This window comes from Musca domestica, unplaced genomic scaffold (assembly GCF_030504385.1).
Source record: "Musca domestica strain aabys unplaced genomic scaffold, Musca_domestica.polishedcontigs.V.1.1 63, whole genome shotgun sequence".
NCBI classification, from domain to species: domain Eukaryota; kingdom Metazoa; phylum Arthropoda; class Insecta; order Diptera; family Muscidae; genus Musca; species Musca domestica.
Genome location: NW_026712370.1, coordinates 3,982,265 through 4,003,514, shown reverse-complemented (window position 1 = coordinate 4,003,514; position 21,250 = coordinate 3,982,265). Strand labels below are relative to the sequence as shown.

The 21,250-nt window shown below is 34.8% G+C and overlaps 1 protein-coding gene across 4 annotated transcripts in view; it reads left to right on the top strand.

Moving 5' to 3' along the window:
• Positions 1 to 21,250, top strand: part of LOC101896206 (aminopeptidase N) — a 270,904-nt gene that overhangs the window by 216,049 nt on the left and 33,605 nt on the right. For all 4 annotated transcript variants that reach the window (XM_059129603.1, XM_059129602.1, XM_020039936.2 and 1 more), the window contains 2 exons: positions 12,651 to 12,819; positions 17,054 to 17,266. In XM_059129603.1, the coding sequence (XP_058985586.1) occupies positions 12,651 to 12,819; positions 17,054 to 17,266 (382 nt within the window). The remainder of the gene's footprint in view (positions 1 to 12,650; positions 12,820 to 17,053; positions 17,267 to 21,250) is intronic.

The following is a 21,250-nucleotide window of genomic DNA, read 5'->3' as shown; positions in this document are numbered from 1 at the left end:
TTTATTCGAATTGGTCACCTTTGGCACGAATTATATCCTTCAAACAGCCAATGAAACCGTCACACGAAGACCGAATTTTGCTCTGCGGTATTTTGGCCCATTCTCGGCGAAGCGTGAATGGGCCATGGCCGGCGCTGGAGTTCTGGTGGCCAACCGAAGGTGCACATTTTCAGCTGACCTCTTTGGCAAGTAAACACGATCATTTTGTTCGTTTACAAACTGCTGGACAACGAATGTTTTCTCATCGGTGAAAACCAAATTCGGCAGTTCACCACTTTCGGCCACGATTTATTCACTTGTAAATGCTCCAGCAAAATATAAAGAAATCACACCATCACGTTTGAATTCCATCGAATATCTTTTTTTCGGGAAAATTTTCACCAAAATGCTTTTGTACGCTTGTAAACAATATAATGAGCTGTCATTGGAATAATTTTAACAGCTGTCGGACGTATGGTTTAGAAATGACAGCAGTCTGAAGTTGGTTGCAGTTATTTCATCTCACCCTGTATGTGGTGTAAAGTATAAATGTAGAAAAAAAAACTCATAATTTTCTTGATAGCTTCAAATATCAATCTTTATCTCTCCAGAGAACCATTTTTTGAAAACGGAAACTGATAGATTTGTAATATTTAGCCTTATCGCCTTGAGGAGAAAATAAATTCGATGAAAACCAATTTGGAATTATTTTCAATTTTTCAACAATTAAACATTTTTCTGAAAAAAATGTCATTGAAACTTCAAAGACAACTAAAAACAAAAAAAATATATAATTGGTAAATTCTTCATTTCAAAATTCCAATCAACCACATCTCAGGAGATCGGTGGACAGCAGTTTCAAACTTTTCTATTGGTTTTTTATAAAAGACAATTTCAGAGAGGACCAGTTGAATTTGACATACAAGACCAGTTCTCTCCTCAAAACCCTCACTTTGCATATTATTCCCTTATTTCAATTGTTTTAAAATTATAAAAAAAAAATATGTTCCTCTCTCACTTTTTAGCCTTCCCTTCTAGATTTCTCACTTAGGTGAATAATAGATACCCCCAACGGACTGAATCATTTGTTAAAACTATTAACGAAAAATTGATATTATATCCGTATATATTCATTTATTTGCGATCAAGGTTAGCCAGGCAATCAATTGTCCTTATTAGCATTTGAAGAAAAAAAATACAAAAAAATCGGAACATAAAAACATAGCTAAACAAAAATGCCACCATATGTTTTTCTATGTGTATGTATGAACACAGTAATTGCTTAAAGATATGCGAAAATGGGAAAAAAACGGACTACAGTGGATTCGAGATAAAGTTACTAGAAAATACAATGATGGGTCCTCGCTGAGTCTCGTAAGCCCAGTTTGAGTTCATCGATCCTTTGGAGAAGATTTGAGAGAAAAGCCATCGATCTTTTGAGGGAGAGACTATCGAATTTCTTAAGGGCTGTTAGAATCCATAGATCCTCTGGGAGAAGGTTTGAGAGAAAATCCATCGACCTCCTGAGAGAGGGACTATCGATCATCTGCGAGAACATTTATTGGTCTTCTATGAGAAAATCTACTAAGATACGATGATGGGCCCTCGATTAGAATGCCAATGAGTCTCCTCAGGACAGTTTGAATCCATCGATCGTTTGGGAAAATACTTGAGTGAAGATCCATCGATCTTCTGAGAGAAGGACTATTGAGTTTCTTAGGGGCAGTAAGAAGCCATAAATTCTTTGGGAGAAGATTTAAGAGAAGATCAAGCTATCTTCTGAGAGAGAGATTATCGATAATCTTCGAGAAAATCTATTGGATCTCTAACTTTGGAGAGAAAATCCTCTGCTCTTCTGAGAATAGATATTCTGTGAGAAGATCCCTTCATATCTAGTGAGAATATCCCCTGATCTTCTGTGAGAAAGTCCTCAGATGTGAGAGATCCACTGAACTGAGAAAATATCAAAGATCACCTGGGAGAAAATCCTTTGTCTTATGTGAAAAGATCAATTGATCTTCTGGGAGAAATTCTTCTGATCTTGTGGGAGAAATTCACCAATTTTTATCGATCTTCCTCTGATCCTCTGATCTGAGAAAATATCAATCGATCTTCTGAGAGGAGATCCATCGATATTTTGAGAAAATATCAATCGATCTTCTGGAAGAAGACCCATTGATCTACTGAGAAAATATCACCTGATTAGGGAGAAGATCCATTTATCTTCTTCGAGAAAAACCACTGACCTTTTAGAAGAAAATCCTCTGAGAAGATCCATCGATTTTTTGTGTGAAAATCCATCAATATTCTGAGAGAGGGACCATCTGTAAGAAAATCGATTGACATTCTTTGAGAAGATCTATCGATCTTCAGGGTAAAGATCTATCGATCTTCGTGGAAAATATCAATCGATCGTGTGGGAGAAGATTCTTCGATCTTCTAGGAGAAAACTTTCCTTTCGGGAGAAAATTCATCGATTTTCTGTGAGAAGGACTAATGATCAATTGTGGGAAAATCTATTGACATTCTTTGAGCAGATCTAATGCTCTTCTGTAGGTCGATTCTGTTCGTCGAGAAGACCCATTGATCCTCTAATCTTCTGGGATTTCTCCTCCGAGAATATCCATCTATTTGCTGTGAGAACGACTATCGATCATCTGTAAGAAAATCGATTGAACTTTGAGAAGATCCATCGATCTTCAGGGTGAAGATCTATCGTTCTTCTGGGAGAAGATCCATCGATCTTCGGGGAAAATATCAATCGTTCGTCTAGGAGGAGATCCATCGATCTTCAGGGACTAGATCTATCGTTCTTTTGGGAGAAGATCCATCGGTCACTGGGATTGACATTATTTAAGATCTATCGATCTTCAGGGTGAAGATCTATCGGTCTTCGCGTAAAATATCAATCGATCGTCTGGTAGAAGATCCGTCGATCTTCTAGTAGAAATCTCACCTTTTGGGTGAAATTCCACCGACTTTCTCTGAGAAGGACCATCGATAATTTGTGAGAAAATCCATCGACATTATTTGAGAAGATCTATTGCTCTTCTGTAAAAATATCGCCTGATCTTCATCGAGAAGATCCATTGATCCTTTGGTCTTCTGGAAGAAAATCCTCCGAGAATATCCTTCGATTTTCTGCGAGAACGACTATAGATTATCTCTGAGTAGGAGGAGATCGATCGTCTAGGAGGAGATCCATCGTTCTTCTGGGTGGAGATCCATCGTTCTTCTGAGTGGAGATCCATCGTTCTTCTGAGTGGAGATCCATCGGTCTTCTGATATATTGATCTTTTGCCTGATCTTCGTCGAGGGGATCCATTGACCCTCTGATCTTCTATGAGAAAATCCCCTGAGAATATTCATCGATTTTCTGTGAGAACGCATATGGATCATCTGTGAGAAAATTGATTGACATTCTTTGAAAAGTTCTATCCATCTTGATGGGGTAGATATATCGATCTTCAGGGTGAAGATGTATCGTTCTTTTGGAAGAAGATCCATCGGTCTTCGGGGAAAGTATCAGGCGATCGTCTAGTAGGAGATCTATCATTCTTCTGGTAGAAAATCCATTGGTCTTCTGGGAAAAGATCTCCTGGAAGAAAATCTTCTGATCTTATGGGAGAAAATCCACCGATTTTCTGTGGAAAGGATTATCGATCACTTCTGAGAAAATCTATAGATATTCTTTGAGAATGATTTTCGTCGAGAAGATCCATTTGACCCTCTGATCTTCTGGGAGAAGTTCGTCTGAGAATATTCATAGATTTTCTGTGAGAATGCATAGCTGTAAGAAAATGAATTGACATTCTTTGAGAAGATATATCGATCTTGATGGAGGAGATCTATCGATCTTCAGGATAAGATCCAATTATCTTCAGGGAGAATGACATTTAGTTAGAAGATCTATCGGTTTTCTGGAAACAGATCCCATGATCTTCCGTGAAAAAATGTTCAGAAAGTGTGGTCTGACATTTTTTCCATAACAAATTCAGATAAATGCCAGAATTTATTTCTATAGAAGCTAATTTGACTTTTTCAAAAAAAAACAATATTCTTGTACTCTGATATTTTTCCATAGAAATCTTCAGACCCAAGGGTCCACTGTACCTCCAATCTTTGTTTCATTTGTTTGCCTACATTTCAATGTTTTTAATAATTATTCAATGTTTATAAATTTTCCGCATTTCAATAAGTTTTTATGTCTTGTTGTTGTTAATATATGTAGCAATTCATTGTTGTTGTTTTTACATTCGTATAACACATTTGCTACAGAACTTTTGATTTTAAAAATAAATTCTGTTTGATTTTTGGTATTTCTGAGAAAACTAAAAATAAAAGTAAATTTTTTTCTTTCAATTCGCTGTGAATGTAAAAATTTATTAACACCATTAAATTGTCTACAATGTTTTGTTAATGAATTCGATAAATTTATTTCATGCATTCATTGAATTCTTTAAATAAACAGAACAGAAACATTTCCGAAGCTATTTAAGATTAGCCACGAAAAATTTGCAATTGTGATAAATTTTTTCTTGAAGACTTAACAACATTTTCAAATAGAAATATTTCTTATTCCCTACTTCCAAAATCGAAACATCCCGTAAAAATCACTTATCTCTCCCCAATGTCGCCATCATTAAATTTCCAAATTCGTATCCAAGAATAATCATCCAAGCCATAAACCCACATTTCGTTGGCTTATTTGCAAGTCAAAGATCTGCCATTTACCGGCAAAAAAAAACTGTGTCACTTTGCAAAGAAGTAATGGCATAATAGAAAGAAAGAAAGATCATTAAACTCTACGGCAATGGATATTAGCCTGGCTATATCAGACCGCAAGCCAATGAATAGTTTATACGGCCATTAGTCATTTGATTTGTGCGGCGCGATTTAATTTTACTATTATGGCCAGAAAATGTTGTACGCAGCAATTCCTTTTCTCTTTACTTGGAAATGTACTTATTGTTCGCTTTGCTTTTGGTAGAGATTATAGGGTTGCAAAAATGGAAATAGGATTTAATGGGAATTTTGATAGGGGGAACATTTATGTTTGCAAAAAGGGCAAATTTGTCATGCAGGGTTGGACGTAATAGTTTTTTTTTTCAAGATAATGTCACGGTATTTTGTTTTCCTAGGAGACCTGGAAAAATGTTTGCTCAGAAGATTAAAGGGTATCTCGCCTTCTTCTGTAAGTTATAGAAGTATCAAGTTTTTCTCACAAAAGACCTATAGAATTTTTCACAGATTATCAATAGACCCTTTCATAAAAGACCAATATGCCTTCTCTCAGAGATCGATTGATCTTCTTGCAGAAGATAAGAGGTCCCTTTCACATAATACCAATATGCCTTCTCTCAGAGATCGACTGATCTTCTCGCAGAAGATAAGAGGCTCTTCTAACCAAAGATCAACGGACCTTCTCCCAGAAAATCAAGAATTCCTGTCATCAAAAGTCGGAGAATCTTCTCTTAATTCTGGGTAAATCTTCTAAAAGTTTTTTTCCCCACAGAGGATCGATAGTCCTTCACACAGAAGTTCGTATCAATTGAATTTTTCTTAGAAGATCGATAGATATTCTCTCAGAAGATCGATGGACCTTCTCATCAAAGATCGATGAACATTCTTCTAGAAGATCGGTAGATATTCTCAAAGAATGTGAATATATTTTCTCTCAAAAATTGATAGATATTCTCCCTTAATACCAGATTATGCTTTCATCGAAAATCGACAGATCTTCTCCCAGAAAAACAGAAAATTTTTTTCTAGATGATCATGAGATCCTCTCTCAAAAGATTACTGGATGGAAATGATGTTCTTAAAGAAGTTCAATGGATCTTCTTCCAGAAGGTCGATGGAGCTTTTTCCAAATGATCGATGGAACTCCTACTAGAAGATCAATGGATCTTCACTTAGAAGATCAATCTTCTGTCAAAACATCAAGGGATCTTCTGTCAAAAAATCAAGGGATCGTTTCTCAAAAGATCTGTGGCTCTTCTCCAAGAAGATCGATGTATCTTCTCACAGAAGAACGATGAATCTTCTCTGAGAAGATCAATCGATTTTTTTACAAGAAGATCTATGAATCTTCATCCGTGGATTTTCTCACAGATAGTCGATAGTCCTTCTCTCAAAAGATCGATGATTTTTTCCCAGAGGTTCAATATTCTCCCAGATTATTTATGGATTTTCTCCTAGAAGTTCAGAGAAGTTTTTTACATAATATCTCTCAGAATATTCTCTTAGAAGACCAGATAACATCCAGAACATTAATAGATCTTCTGAAAGAATGTCAATAGATTTTCTCAAAGATGATCGATAGTCCTTCCCTCAGAAGATCTACGAATCTTCTCACAGAAGATCGGTGAAACTTTTCGAGGAAGAACAGAGGATTTTGCCACAGAAGATCAATGTCTCTTCTTTCAAGAGATCATTAGACCTAGTCCCATCTTCTTCCTTCAGAAGAGCAGGGCATTTTCTCACGGAAGATTTATTGATCTTCCCCAAAGATATCTTCGTCCAGAAAGATTTATTGATCTTCTCCCAAAAGATCTTCATCCAGAAGGCTGATGGATCTTTGTCCAGAGAATCTTCAAATCTTCTTCCAGAGGAGATTTCAGAGGATTTTATAACGGAATATTTATTGATCTTCTCCAAAAAGGGTTTCTTCCTGAAAATCGATAGATCTTTGTCCAGAGGATCATTAGATCTTCTTCCAGAAGATCAATGGATCTTATTCCAGAAGAGTAGAGGATTTTCTAACAGGAAATCGATAGATCTTCTCCCAAAAGGTCAATATATTTTTGTGATAAGGTCAATGGATCTTCTCACAGAAGACCAATACAAGCTCTCCCAGCAGATCAATGGATTTATCCCTCAGAAGGTCGATTGATCCTCCCAATAAATGTCTTCGGTTTTTTTGGGAGAAGATAAATGGATTTCTCCCGGAATCTTCGTCGTCTTTCAGTCACAGAAGATTAATGCATCTTGTTCCAGAAGATGGAAGGGACTTCTTCCAGAAGATCGATGAGTCGTCTCCCAAAAGATCAATGCCTCTTCTCCCAAGATAAAGAAAGACAATAACGATTAAGATTTCTCACAAATAAAGATAGACCTTCTCACAGACAAAAATAATTTTTTTTTCTCAGAATGATCTTCTCATAGACAGCCAATGGCTCTTCTCGCTGGAGATCACTATATGTTCTCTTAAAGAGAAGTCCTTTCGTAGATTTTCTCACCGATTTTCGATTTTTTTTTTTCTAGAATCTCAACTCAAATCCCACCATTCATTGTCATCCCTAACGATGAAAGTACTCTTCTCTATAATCTCTCGCAGACCGCTTGCCCTGGCCATTCTCGTGGTAGTGGGCACGTTGTCTGTAAGGTGCCCACACGTGTTTAGCATACAATTCAGGCGAAGCACGAACAGAACAAAGAATTGACTCTTCAGATTTGGATACTTGTGGCTTAGCATAAGGTAACAGCAACAACAACTACAACACAAATCAGTGACTTGTATATTTTGATCAGATTCTTAAGAATTGAAAAAAAAAACAACGAATGTCTTGAGCGGCCCCATACAATTTGATGGGACATTTATGACTCTTACGAGAGTCTAAAATATGCTAGGTTCTTGTGGCCTAAATTTAAGTGATCTTAAGTGAACATACAACGGAGAAGAAGAAAAAGAATGAAAGAAAGAAAGACAATCAAAACCATGCAAGAGTTGAAGTAGAAAGAAAAAGAAAAAACATCCGAAATGGGTTAATTGTTTTGCATTTCATTGAGTCCAGGGAATAATGCTGCAGTTGTTCGCTCGTTAAGTGCGACGCCATTAAATTAAATCCCGGACAAATGCCTCGCACACACTCGCTCGCTGACTCGATCGCTTTCTGGGAAACAGTAGCAAGAGGCGAACAAATTGACGCTTGTTAATTTTTTCAGTTTGTTTGTTGATATGCTTTTTGGAGATGACAAAACACTTTTTTTCTGAAGTAATGGGAATGTGCCGCTGCTTTTTATGGTGGATACGACTATCCAAGAGTTATGCCATGGGAATGGGGATGAATAGTCAAAGACTTAACAGTTTTCATAAGAAAACGGTAGCAAGCTGAAGGTCATTTCTTAAGCCGAAATATGCTTAAATTTCTAATTGTCATAATCTTGATTTTAATAGGTTTCAACACGGCATTAAACTAGTTCTTTTTTTACTCAATTTCAAAGTCGAGAAATTTTCCAATAGAAGATTGAATATCCAAACAACTTCTAATAGAAAAATATAATGGATTTTTTAAAAATATGTTTTGAATGAAAATACGTTTTGCTAAATATATTTTTGATTTTTTGATCAATATCAATATTTGGATTAAAAATATTTTTTTTTTCAAAAATGAAGGGGATATATTTTTTAAGAAATTGAGTTGATTTCGAATTTTCTTAAAATATTTTTGTTGTTGCAAAATGGTCAGGCTTTATTCCTTTATTTTTTTAAAAAAACAACATTTGTTTATTAGTGGAGAACGATGGTAATGTTTATCAGGGGGTAAGGCAGGAAATACCTAGATTTCGGAAAGAGCCACCAATCCTCATCAGTTCCCTTGTTTTTTGTCTGGGATATTCTCCCCAGAACTTATTTTAAAAATAACTTCTATGACAAAAAACAAGTGACGTGATAATATTATAATATTTTTTAAGATCGTAGATAGATCGCATATCGTAGATTTTTAAAAACTTTTATTTTATTGTCTAGCAGATCGTGGATTCTTTGGAATATATCTTCCAAAAAAAATAGAATGTTGTAATTTCTATAGCTATTTTCATCGGACTCTTGAATATAGTGCTCAGTCAAACGAAAATAGCTATAGACATTATTCTTGAACAATTGACAACTCTCTAATTTCTGAAAAATATATTTCCAAAAGTCCACGATCCGCTAGACCTTAAAAATCTCTCACATTATTTTATGCAAAGACTTAAAATCAGACAAAATGGTATACATACAGAGTAAGATAAAAAAACTGCAACAAAGTCAAACGCCATAATTTTTACATTTTTTAAATGTTATTGAAAGAAAGCAAAAATGTCGGAAATAGCATCAAATTTTAGACTAAGTTTAGATTTATTCGAATTGGTCACCTTTGGTACGAATTATGGCTTTCAAACGGCCAATGAAACCGTCACACGCTGTCGGAATATTGCTCTGCGGTATTTTGGCCCATTTCCGGCGAAGCGCTTGCTTGAGGTGTTCGAAACTTTTGTATTTCTTAATGCCAATCTTGCTTGCCAAAATACTCCAGACACAATAGTCCAACGGATTGGTATCCGGAGATTTTGGTGGCCATTGTGCGCTGGGAATGAAGCGAGGAACCTCATTTTATTAATCATTTTTGGGTGGCGCGTGCTGAGAGCGAAGGAGCTGAATCCTGTTAGAATATCCAAGATCTGTGGTCAAAACGTTTGCGTGCCCATTGCTTTAATACACCCTCCAGAATATATTCGTGATAATATTCGGCATCTATTCTGATGCCACGGTCGATTAATACGAGCGGAGAGCGACCATCGGCTGTTATGGCGGCGGCATCACCATGGCCGGCGCTTGAGTTTTGGTGGCCAACCGAAGGTGCACATTTTCAGCTGACCTCTTTGGCAACTAAACACGATCATTTTGTTTGTTAACAAACTGCTGGACAATGAATGTTTTCTCATCGGAGAAAACCAAATTCGCCAGTTCACCACTTTCGGCCAAGCGAAGCAACTCTTTAGCTCTTTTGAGTCTATTTTCTTTCTGTTGCGGTGTAAGTTCTTGCACTTTTTGGATTTTCAATGGCTTTACCTCGAGTTCATTTTTACAATATTTTACGAATGGAATATTGCGATATTTTCAGCTTTATAAAGAAATCACACTATCACGCTTAAATTCCATGACGAATAACTTTTTTTTCTGGAAAATTCTCACGCTTATGCTTTTGTACGCTTGTAAAGAATATAATGAGCTGTCACTGGAATAATTTTAACAGCTGTCGGACGAGTGGCTTGGAAATGACAGCAGTATAAAGTTGGTTGCAGTTTTTTCATCTCAATCTGTAGGTCACACTAAGGTTTATGTCAGTACTACATGATTTTAATAGTCTTAGTCAACCCAATTAGCTGTAATTTGATTCGGTGTATGTTATTATTACAAAGCACAAAACACATTAGTGATTTCAAAAAGCCAATATTTTATACCGGAAAGTGATGGAAAGCTCCTTAAAAATCTATATCCATAATAAATTTTAACATTTTCAGTCAGTTTGGATTTTAAAAAATTAGCTTTTTTGATTTTTTTAATCAACGATTTTCGAAAATTTTTTCAAAATTTTCTGGTCAGAAGGCCCTTGAAGAAGCCGCATTATTGTCCATGAAAAAAATTTTTGGATTTTTTTAATCCAGTATTATTCTGGAGCAACTTAATTTTTTTCTAAACATTTGCAAGTCATTTTCTTGGAAATTTTTGATTTTTGGTCAAAAAGCCCTTGAACAAAAAAAAAAAACAGTGCATATTTGTTGGTCGTTGAAACAGGTCTCTGTGGAAATCAGCTGTCTTTTATCAGGAGATGTTTAAAACATTTTCTAAAAAAGGATCTTGCGCTTTTTGTCAACAGGATATCCTTCAACATTTTTTTAATCACAATTTTTGATCAGAAAGTAGTTCCTGAAAAATTGGTAAGAAGATTCTTGAAAAAAAAACTCAATAAATACAAAATTTATCGGACAGAAGGTACTTAAAAATATTTTGAAAACAATCCACGATTTAAAAAAATGTTATTGAAAATCTACGAGTCTTGAACTGAGGGTTTTTGTAAAAGGGTCCTAAATAATTCACGATTTTTGGTCAACGGGACCTCAAAAAGTATTCCTATAAAAATTTGTGAATTTTGGTCAAGGGGTTCTTAAGAGATTTTTTTTTGTCAGATATCCCTAGATACCATTAATAATCCACAATTCCCTTAAAAAAATTCTTAAAAATTATATTCTATTTTTGGTAAGAAGGTCCTTAAAAATATTGTAAAATTTCCGGATTTTTTATCACGAAGAACTTCAAAAAAAAATATTTCAAAGAATATCTATGCATTTTGTCAGGAAGTTTTTGGTGTGAATTTCTGTTCGGAGGCTTAATTGGGTCACTTTCTTCGAATCAAATGATCAAAGAGTGGCATTATTAGACCATATTTTTGGAATGGCATATTGGACCATTGCATAGAGGGGACTATGATCGCTTCCTCATGGGGAGTATTGCCGTTTGCTGTAGGGACTACTTACAAAAAATATTAAATGTAGTACAATTAGGTTCGCTTTAGCTGCTGAGGTACACACCCAGTGGAGAAAATCTCAAACCCCAGCTTCTTACAAAATGAAAAACATTTAGAAAACTTTGTTTCGCGATAGCCGGTGGCGGACATACCCAGAGAAGAAAATCTTTATTATTTTGCACACCGTTATGATGGGAATTATTTCCACTACTTTCTGACAAAAAGAAAGAAATGGTCATAATCCCAAAAATTGTAATGGGGATTATGTCCGTGGGATTATGATACGTCAACGTTTTTGTGTACAAGAATGTACGATGAGGATTTCGTCTTAGAAGACATGGAGTCTGAAGCCAAATTTTTGGGGCATCAAATGATATATTAAATATTCATCCTCCTCCCTACGATACCTTCTCACATTCTGTATTTCGATGGTTTGAACTCTAATTTTCGGCGGCATTTAATGTAACTTGATAAGAAATTTGAATGACTTTTTAGAGCATTTTTCAAGTAGTCGTCTCAAAATATTTATTTCCTGAGTTTTAGAACAATTTTTGGTACTGTTTTTAGAATAATCCTATGGGTCCATAGTTTTCAATAATTGTAAGTTTGTGATATTTTCAAAAAAAAAAAAATAATTCAATACCAACATACTTCAAATTCTTTAATAACTGTTTCTGTATGACATAATTTGGGGATTTATTTATTTTATTTCATTTAATTTATTTTATTTTTATTTTAATTTTTTTTTTTTTTGGTATATGAATACATGAATTTTTTAGTAATTTTTTATTTTTTTCTTATGTTTTTTAATAATTTTTCTGAACTTTTGTTTACAACTTTTTCTTAATTGGACCATCTAAATATCTCCTCACTTCTCTAATTAAAAGATACATTCCAAGAAATACTAACTAGAAAAAATCACAAAACAATTAAAATGCATTTTTTTATCGCTGCACTCAATTAATAAGAAATGCTTTGTTTCTTTTCGGACATAAAAATGAGTTTTTATTTCAAAACAGTCAGACAATAATAATGTCATTTTCAATAAAACAAAAGTTAGGCGTTCACACGAATAACACAAAATCCCCTTAGCCCATATTATGAGACAATTTCCCAATGGAACTTTTAATCGACCAAACCCAAAAAAAGAGTAAATCGAAGTTGTGGACATTTGACGCCATTTATCTAATAACGCAGAGCAAATATCGGCCATAAAGACAAACGTGAAATAAACTAAAGAAGTCATAAACCACACTTCACAACAATTGATTTAAATTATGAATTATGAGTTTTCAATTGACCAAATCACATTGCAAAAATTTCCTGTTTCTCATAATAATTGTTCGGGTTTTTTATTTTCTTCTCTTGGTTTCTTTCCAGGCGGGCAGCTAAAAACAAAAAATGGCCAAAAATATGTCTTCAATGGCCGGCCATCGGGTATATTTGTATCGAAAATGTGTGCCGTCTGTTCGTTCATCATCGCCTTGCTGATACTCATCTTTAGTGTGGCCATTACATATTTCATAACAGCCAACACAATGACAACGGGGTAAGTTTGAAATGGGTTTGATTTTAAAATTAAATTTGTATTTTGTAAGGATTTTTTTTAAGGAGTATCAGGATGGATGTAAGTTTTTATTTTTTAAAGATTATTAGGTAGAAAATTTCAATAATTTTTAACTCTTAAAATAATTTTTTTTCAAGGTATGTTTGGTCCTGATCTTTTCAAATTATAACCAGTAAAGAAAGGCAAAATTCGGGCGGGGCGGACCTTATGATACCCTACATCACTTTAGATATATAATATAACAAATAAGTTTTTTTATAGGAAATTTATGAGAATTAAGACATACCAACTATGATCGTTAAATCAGTTATAATTCAAAACCCGAAGGAACTTATATATGGCGGGCAGCTACCGTATTCTACAAAACTTGACGTAGGCTTTTGTGTCTGAACCAGTATTCATACAAGTTCCATCCTATTTCAGCTGATATTTCACTTTTTGGGCACAATAAACCAGAAATCAGATGAAGATACATATGGGGGATATACCCAAATCTGAAACGATCTCTATAAAATTTAGCAGAGGTATTTCTTGGCTGTATCTGATGGTTGGAACCAAATAACGTTGTCGTGGAGAGTATTTTCCGACTCAGAATGAGATTCTATGGTGATCACAAGGAACTATGGGTCTATCTCTCTTCCTTCTCTATGTTACAAACAAATGCACAATGACATAATACCATGCCATAGTGTGGTCGGGTATAAAAAGGCTATTTTTTAGATATGTTTTTTTTCGATTGGTATGATTCTACGGATTGTCACGGCGTAGAATTTTTTCACAATCTTGTTCTCAAGTATTTTCCGTTTATGTGGAAAAGTAAACCCTCCACCATACATAGAATGGAGGGTATATAAAGTTTATCATTCCGTTATCACTCCCCGAAATAATCATTCTAGACCCCACAAAGTATATAAATATTTTCCGTCCATCACTCTAGCGTCCACGAAATATAGGTCCACTTTTCAGATATAACTAATCCACCCAATGATCGGTGTTTGAATAATTTTCGCAATATTTTCCATCGGAAATATTTAAAATTTTGCAAGATTCTTCCAAATGGTGGAGTTTTTATACCCTAGTATGGATGGTATATTAAGTTCGTCATTTCGTTTGTAACTCATCGAAATAAGCTTTTAGATATAACAATGTATATATATTCTTGATCACCGTAAATTTCCAAGACTGTCCGTCCGTCCGTCCGTAGCCCCCGTATAATGGTACCCCCCGATATTCGGTATTTTGATGATTGTAGCCACATTTTTCAACGGAACTGTCTGAAAACTCCACAAGGAGAACCTTGTGAGTACAGTATCACATGCAAGGGAATTACCTATATAGGTCGACGATATCGTATAGCTCCCATATAAAGTTACCCCCGATATTCGGTATTTTGATGATATTGCCCACATTTTTCAATAAAATTGTCTGAAATTGTACACAAGCAGTTCTACATGAGTACTTTACACCCTGACAGAGAAAAATTCTACTTAGGTCCACGATATCGTATAGCCCCATATAACGCTACACCCCCGATATTCGGTATTTTATGATTTAAGCCAAGTCTATCAATGGAATTGTCTTAAAATCCACACAAGGGGTTCCTTCTGAGTACTTTACCCCTTAGAAGAGAATTGTCTAAATAGATCTACGTTATAGTATAGCGCCCATATAACGGTACCCTCAGATATTCGGTATTTTCATGATTCTTGCGATATTATTCAGCGGAATTATTTCAATTTTCGGGTATAAACTTCGGAACCGTTACTTTAGAATACGACACAAATTACTTATGCAGGACCACATTTTCGTATAGGTTTTCATTCGAGCGGAATTTTTCGACATAATTGTTTGGAAATTTTTCAAGTTTCTTCCAAATTGTGGAGGGTATAAAAAGTTCAGCCGGGCCGAACTTAGCTGTTTTTTACTTGCTTTGCTTCTTTTCAATAACACCATGCGACAAAATTTAAAATTTTCAATAGAGTAGAGCCAAAAATGGAGGATTCGTGTATCGGCGTTTCGAAAGTTTACATTGCAAAGTAAACTAAATAGAGTGGGCAAGTTCCCCACTCTTCCCCTCTCCCATAGTTACTTCTGGGGATCTTCGTAAAATCCCTTTCTGACTCGATTGATGCGTGTCAATCCGTCTGTTTGTCCGTCTGTTCTATTGAAATTGGTGAGAATCGGTTCAAATTTATATATAGCTCCCATATATATCTTCAACCGACCTGATAATCTGATTTTTGGCACATCCAACCGAATTCAGTCTAATAGCAACTACTTCAAACTTGCTGAAAATCAGTTCAGATATAGCTATAGCTCCCATAAAAATGTTTCATTCGATTTGGTGTTTTAAGTCCCTCAAATGCGTAATATGCACTACAAAACAATGATCTTTGGTACCTGAAATCAGAAAATACCTTTGCCAAATTTTATCGAGATCGGATCAGATTTGGATATAGCTCCCATACATATGTGTCATTCAATTCGGGGTTTTGAATCCCTCGCATTCGTAATATGGCCTCCAAAACAATGATCTTTGGTAACAGATGTGCCCAAAATTGTATCAAGATCGGTTCAGCTTTGGATATAGCTCCCGTACATATATCTTTATCCGATGTCAGGTTGATTGTGCACATATGGCTAATATCAGCCTAAATAAACCGAATCTTGGCAATTCCGACTGAATTCATCCTAGAACAAGTTCTTAATATTTGGTGAAAGTCGGATCAGATATAGCTGTAGCTCCCATATATATGTTTCATCCGATTTGGGGATTTGAGTCCCTCTCATGCGTAATATGCACCCCACAAGAATCATTTTTGATACCGGTAATCAGATACGGCTCGAAAATGCCTCTGCCAAATTTTATCGATATAACGAGATATCGATATTTTGTAAGATAACTTCGATATACATCTTCATACGATTTTATGCTTATTATCCACCATATAAGTGATATCAGGACCAATTGGATAGATTTTTTTCATATTCAAGTGAATTTTACTACTTGCTGAAACTCGATGCGGTGTATCTATTGCTCATATAAATTTAATATAATTCTTATCGAAGTCATATCATGCTCTCTACAGCAATGTTATTTGATACTAGATGTACAAAAGATTCAAATTTATTGAAAATCAATTCAGAGTTGGATATAGTTCCCAAATTGTGACTATTCTTAAGCCATGATACGCACTCAAATAAGGTTCGTGGTTGGTATGATCTACTTCGCATAAATTTCCAATATAAACTTTATTGTTAAGGGAGCTGTACTAAATACACACAGTGGTGTAGGGTGTCATATAGTTGGCTCCGCCCGACTTTTGACCTTTCCTTATGTTTTTTTTTTTTTGGAACATTGATGAAATTTTTTTCACAGTGTCAGGTTCTTAAGAATTTCAACCATTTTCCGGTCATTGATTTTAAACTATAAATTGGTTCAGGGATTTTTTTTAAATATGGTCTTCTGTAAAAATGGTTAAAGATAATTTTGTCGAATTTTTCAAGTTCATACATTTCTTGATGATAATTTAGTTTGGAAGCATTTTTGTACGGTAATTTCATAAGGCATTTTACCAGGGATTTTATAGACGTGGTCTTTAGAAGAATAAAAGTTTGAAAATTGTCATGATTTGGTTTAAAAAAAATGACATAGTGTTTTAAGAATTTTAGATTAGATTAGATTTTTTTTGTAATATTTTCTATTCTGAATTTTTCAAGGATTTCGAGGTTGTCATGTTTTTAAGATAGTATTCTCAAGGATTCTCTATTCGTCGATTTTTTAAAAATCATTTTTCTAAACATTTAATATTTTTAAATGGCTTTTCGAGAATTTTTAAGTTGGAAGTTATTTAGAAATGTTCAGGTCAGGTGTATTTTTAAAATGTTTTTTTTAATATATATTTTCAAGGAATTCTCGGGTGCAGAATTTTAATAGTTTTTCTCAAAATATGAGGTTTTGATTTTGTAAATACTTATTTTTTAAATTACTATTATTTTTTTAATATTTCTCTTAGCCATTGATTGTTGTCGGAATATTTTATTCCTATTTTTTTTTTCAATTTCATTGATTTCTTAAGTAAATTCCCTCAAAAATTTTTAACTTTGGAATTTTTTCATAATTTTTTCTGTTTCCCTATCAGATCTAAGTTTTTCAAATTATATTTCAATTACTCTTGTTCTCAAATATTTTAATCACTCTCCCTTTCTCTTCCAGCTGCACAAATGGCCATGGTCCCGTGGCCGCTGACAATCACTTAGCCACAGCCAGTATGCTGGGCATGCCATTGCCAAAATCGAAATACAACAACGATGAGGTGGCGCCTGTCGGTGACATACCGCCGGACAATGACATATTCGGCGAGGCGAAAGACAAGTTCCCGGATCGTCAACTGCAATTGTATGACGGCTGGTTACCGCTGCACTACAAGTAAGTAAAATTGCAATAACAATAACAATGAACATTGCTTTTTATTCAGAACTTTCCGTTTGTCATTATCGACTGACTGTTTTGATGTGACAATATTTGTGCGGTTTTTCTAATGGTCTGATTTTATTAACTTCATTCTTTGTAATTGTGAACCGAACAAAACACCAGAGCAAACATTCAAACAAATGTTTCCTGTCACTATTCGCGGAATATTTTGTAGTTTTTATTGCGGCCAAGAATATCTAGGTGATGGTGGTTTTACAATCAAGTTCATGTAACAACGTGTAAAAACAATTTTTTTTTTGTCTGGCAAGAATAAGTCAATTCAACAAACAAATATGTCAGGAATTGAAAATGTAATATTTCATTTTATATTTCACGATTGAAAATAAAAATCTTAAGTAAGGAACATTAATACTCTGTTCCAGTACCTGCAAAAATCTACTAATTTCTTCGATATAATAAAGGGAAAGTTGGTTATCACAGTAAAAACGTTTACATTCTTGCAGTTCTGGAACGGACCATAAATGAAAAAAAGTTGGGAAAAACATTTTTTAATTACCGTTAGATCTGGGATTTTCATATTTTCTATAATAATAGTGAATATTTAATACAATATGTGTACAATTTTTTTGAGGAATATTGACTCTCCACCACCACCAATTACACTGTGCGACTTATTTAAATAGTTACAAGAAAAAACCATTAGTCTATGAGAGTAGAGAAGACACGTGCAACGGCGTTTTTAAAAGCTTACATCCCAAAGTAACCTAAATGAAGAGGGCAAGTCTACCCCTCACCCACATTTTTTGAAAATTTCCCATTAAATTCTGCAATTCAGGATTATTTTTGGAAACAAAATGTGCACCCTCAAGCTAGCCTCCAAAAAGGTATTATTGTGCTTTTTTATACCCTCCACCATTGTAACACCTCGTCATTGCGTTTGTAACACCTCGAAATATACATTTTAGACCCCACAAAGTATATATCAGCATAAAATTCTATGTCGATTTAGCGATGTTCGTCCGTCTGTTGAAATCACTCTAGCTTCCGAACGAATTGAAGTAAGTTGATAAAAATTTACTCAAATGTGTATTATGTCTGCAGGACTTTTGGTATTGAAAATGGGCCATGTAGGTCCAGGTCTTCCTATAGCCCCCCTTTAACGGTACCCCCCGATATGCGGTATTTTGATAATTTTAGCGACATTATTTACCGGAATTGTTTCAAAATTGATATTTGAAATTCGTAATGGATACTATAGCCTAAGACAGAAAATGGGCTCCACATCTTCCTGTAGTCCCCATATATCGGTACCCTCGATATTCGGTATTTTGATGATTGAAGCGACATTATTTACCAGAATTGTTTCAAATTTCGCATTTTCGTAATGGATACTGCAGCCTATGACAGAAAATTGTCTGTGCAGGTCCACGTCTTCGTATAGCCCCCATATAACGGTACCTCCCGATATTCGGTATTTTAATGATTTTAACGACATTAATCACCGGAATTCTTTTCAAATTTGGTATTTGAAGTTCGAAATGGATATTACAGCCTACGACAGAAAATTATCTGTGCAGGTCCACGTCTTCGTATAGCCCCCATATAACTGTTCTTCCGATATTCGGTATTCTGATGATTTTAGCGACAATAATCATTGGAATTGTCTCAAATTTGGTATTTGAAGTTCGAAATGGGTGCTACAGCCTATGACAGAAAATTGTATGTGCAGGTCCACGTCTTCGTATAGCCGCAATATAACGATACATCCCGATATTCGTTATTTTGACGATTTTAGCGACATTATTTTCCCGATTTGTTCCAAATTTGGTATTTGAAGTTCGTAACCCCCCCGATATTCGAAATTTTTTGATTTTAGAGACAAAATTTTAAGTTTTTAGTGGATATTGTTGGAATTGTTTCAAATTTGGTTTTTGAACTTCGCAATGGGTACTACAGCCTATGACAGATAATTGCCTGTTCAGATCCACGTTTTGGTATGGCCCCCATATAATATTTATTTTATGCGGTATATTGGTGATTTTAGCGATATTATTAACCGATTTTTTTCAAGTTTCGAATTTGAATCTTATAATGGATTATGACAAAATTTGACTATAGCCCATACGTCCCCCACGTAATCGTATGAGCCCTAATGTAACTGTTACATTACGTATTTTTAAGATTTTAACAGAATTTTTTAACGTTTTTTTTTTTTTTTTGATAATTACCAGATTCGTTCCAAATGGTGGAGGGTATTCAAAGTTCGACCCGAACGAACTTACAGCTTTATTATTTGTTTTTGAAAATTTCGACTTTTTGTGGGGGAGGTACCTGAAGGAGTGAACCAATATTGCCCATCTCCGAACTCGATCTAAGTTTGATAATAATATTATGATGTACCAGGTTTCTTATTGTGCGCACCAGCCAGCCAGACAGACTGACGGACATCGCTAGATCGACTCCAAATGTCCGGAAACGGATTTGGTCAAAGGAGACGATGAGGCACGAAGCAATATGACTGAGGGTATAAAAACCAAGAACACCCCTTTGGTGACCTGCTTGAAAGTTAAAATTTTGGAGCAAAATAATCCTCACATTCTTTTTTATAAAATTGCCAAAGACACAATATACCTAAAAATTAAGTATTCACAGGAATTCTAGTCGGAAATTTTCAAAAAATGTAGAAAAAGGATAATTACTCCGCAATTTTTAAGTTACTTTGCCATATAAACTATCAAAATGCCTACACAAATGTCTTCCATTTTTAGCTCTACTACTAAATTTTGAATCGTTTAAATAGATATTTTTGAATATTTTGTAAGTTCAATTTTTTGACCCTTCTCAATATTTTCAATGATTTTGTGAAAAATCTTTTTTCTAGGCTCTATTTTATTTTTTTCTAAAATAACATCTGAACAAAAATATTATTTTGTAAAAATTTCCCATTTGGAAACACTCATAATTTACACAAGTTAATTAGCGAATTACAATGTTTCTTGATTGTCACACAAAAGCTGCAGAAGCAGCATTAAACGCAAAGCCTTGTTGCACCTTTGCCTAGAGTCGCACAAAAAACAAAAATGTTTCAACAACTTATCCCCACTTAACTGGCAAAGCGAGAGCCAGCGAGGGTGTTACAACAACGGCAACCACAAATTATTGCTTTCAATGGATTCATTGGCATGTATTTTTGCCCGTCTCAAGATGTTGCCGCCGATGTTAGGAGGCATTTCGAAAAGACGAAAAGAAGAAGTTAACATGACGCCACCGTCAGTCAGCTAACCAGCCTAGCTGCTGACACACATTATTGGCAGCATGCCACAGCTGTTTTAAGCTGTGAATGAATGCCGTTGCATTTAGAAGCTGGCGAACAACAGGCTTTTTGGTGTAAGGCGGCGCTAATAAAACGTTTTGTGCGCTAAATTTGTTTCTTTCAAAAACAAAAAAAAATGTGCGTGTTTTTACATTAGTTCGGAATGTATGGGTGGCACTTTCCGACAAAAGGTCTTCATTCTAATAATACAAATGGAAAATCGACACATACGCCCCCACAAATTCTTGTCATGTGTGGCTAAAACAGTGGTGAGGAAAGGTCATAACAATATATGTTACGACTTTTCAAAAAAAATTCGGTAAAAAAAAGTAAAACAAAACAGTAAGTTCGGCCAGGCCGAAGTTTTAATAACCTCCACCATTTGGAAAGAATTTTGCAATTTTCAAAAAAAAAAATTAAATCCGTTAAAAATTCAGTTAAAATCCTAAAATTAGAAAATTTAGCCGTTATATTAGGGTCTATACGACGACGTGGAACTGCATAGACAACTATTGTCATAAGCCATTACCAATATTCAAATGCGAAATCGGTGAATAATGTAGCCAAAATCATCAAAATACCGAATATAGAGAGGTACTATTACATGTGGCCTATACCAAATAGTGGACCTGCACAGACAATTTTCTGTCTTAGGCTTTAATATC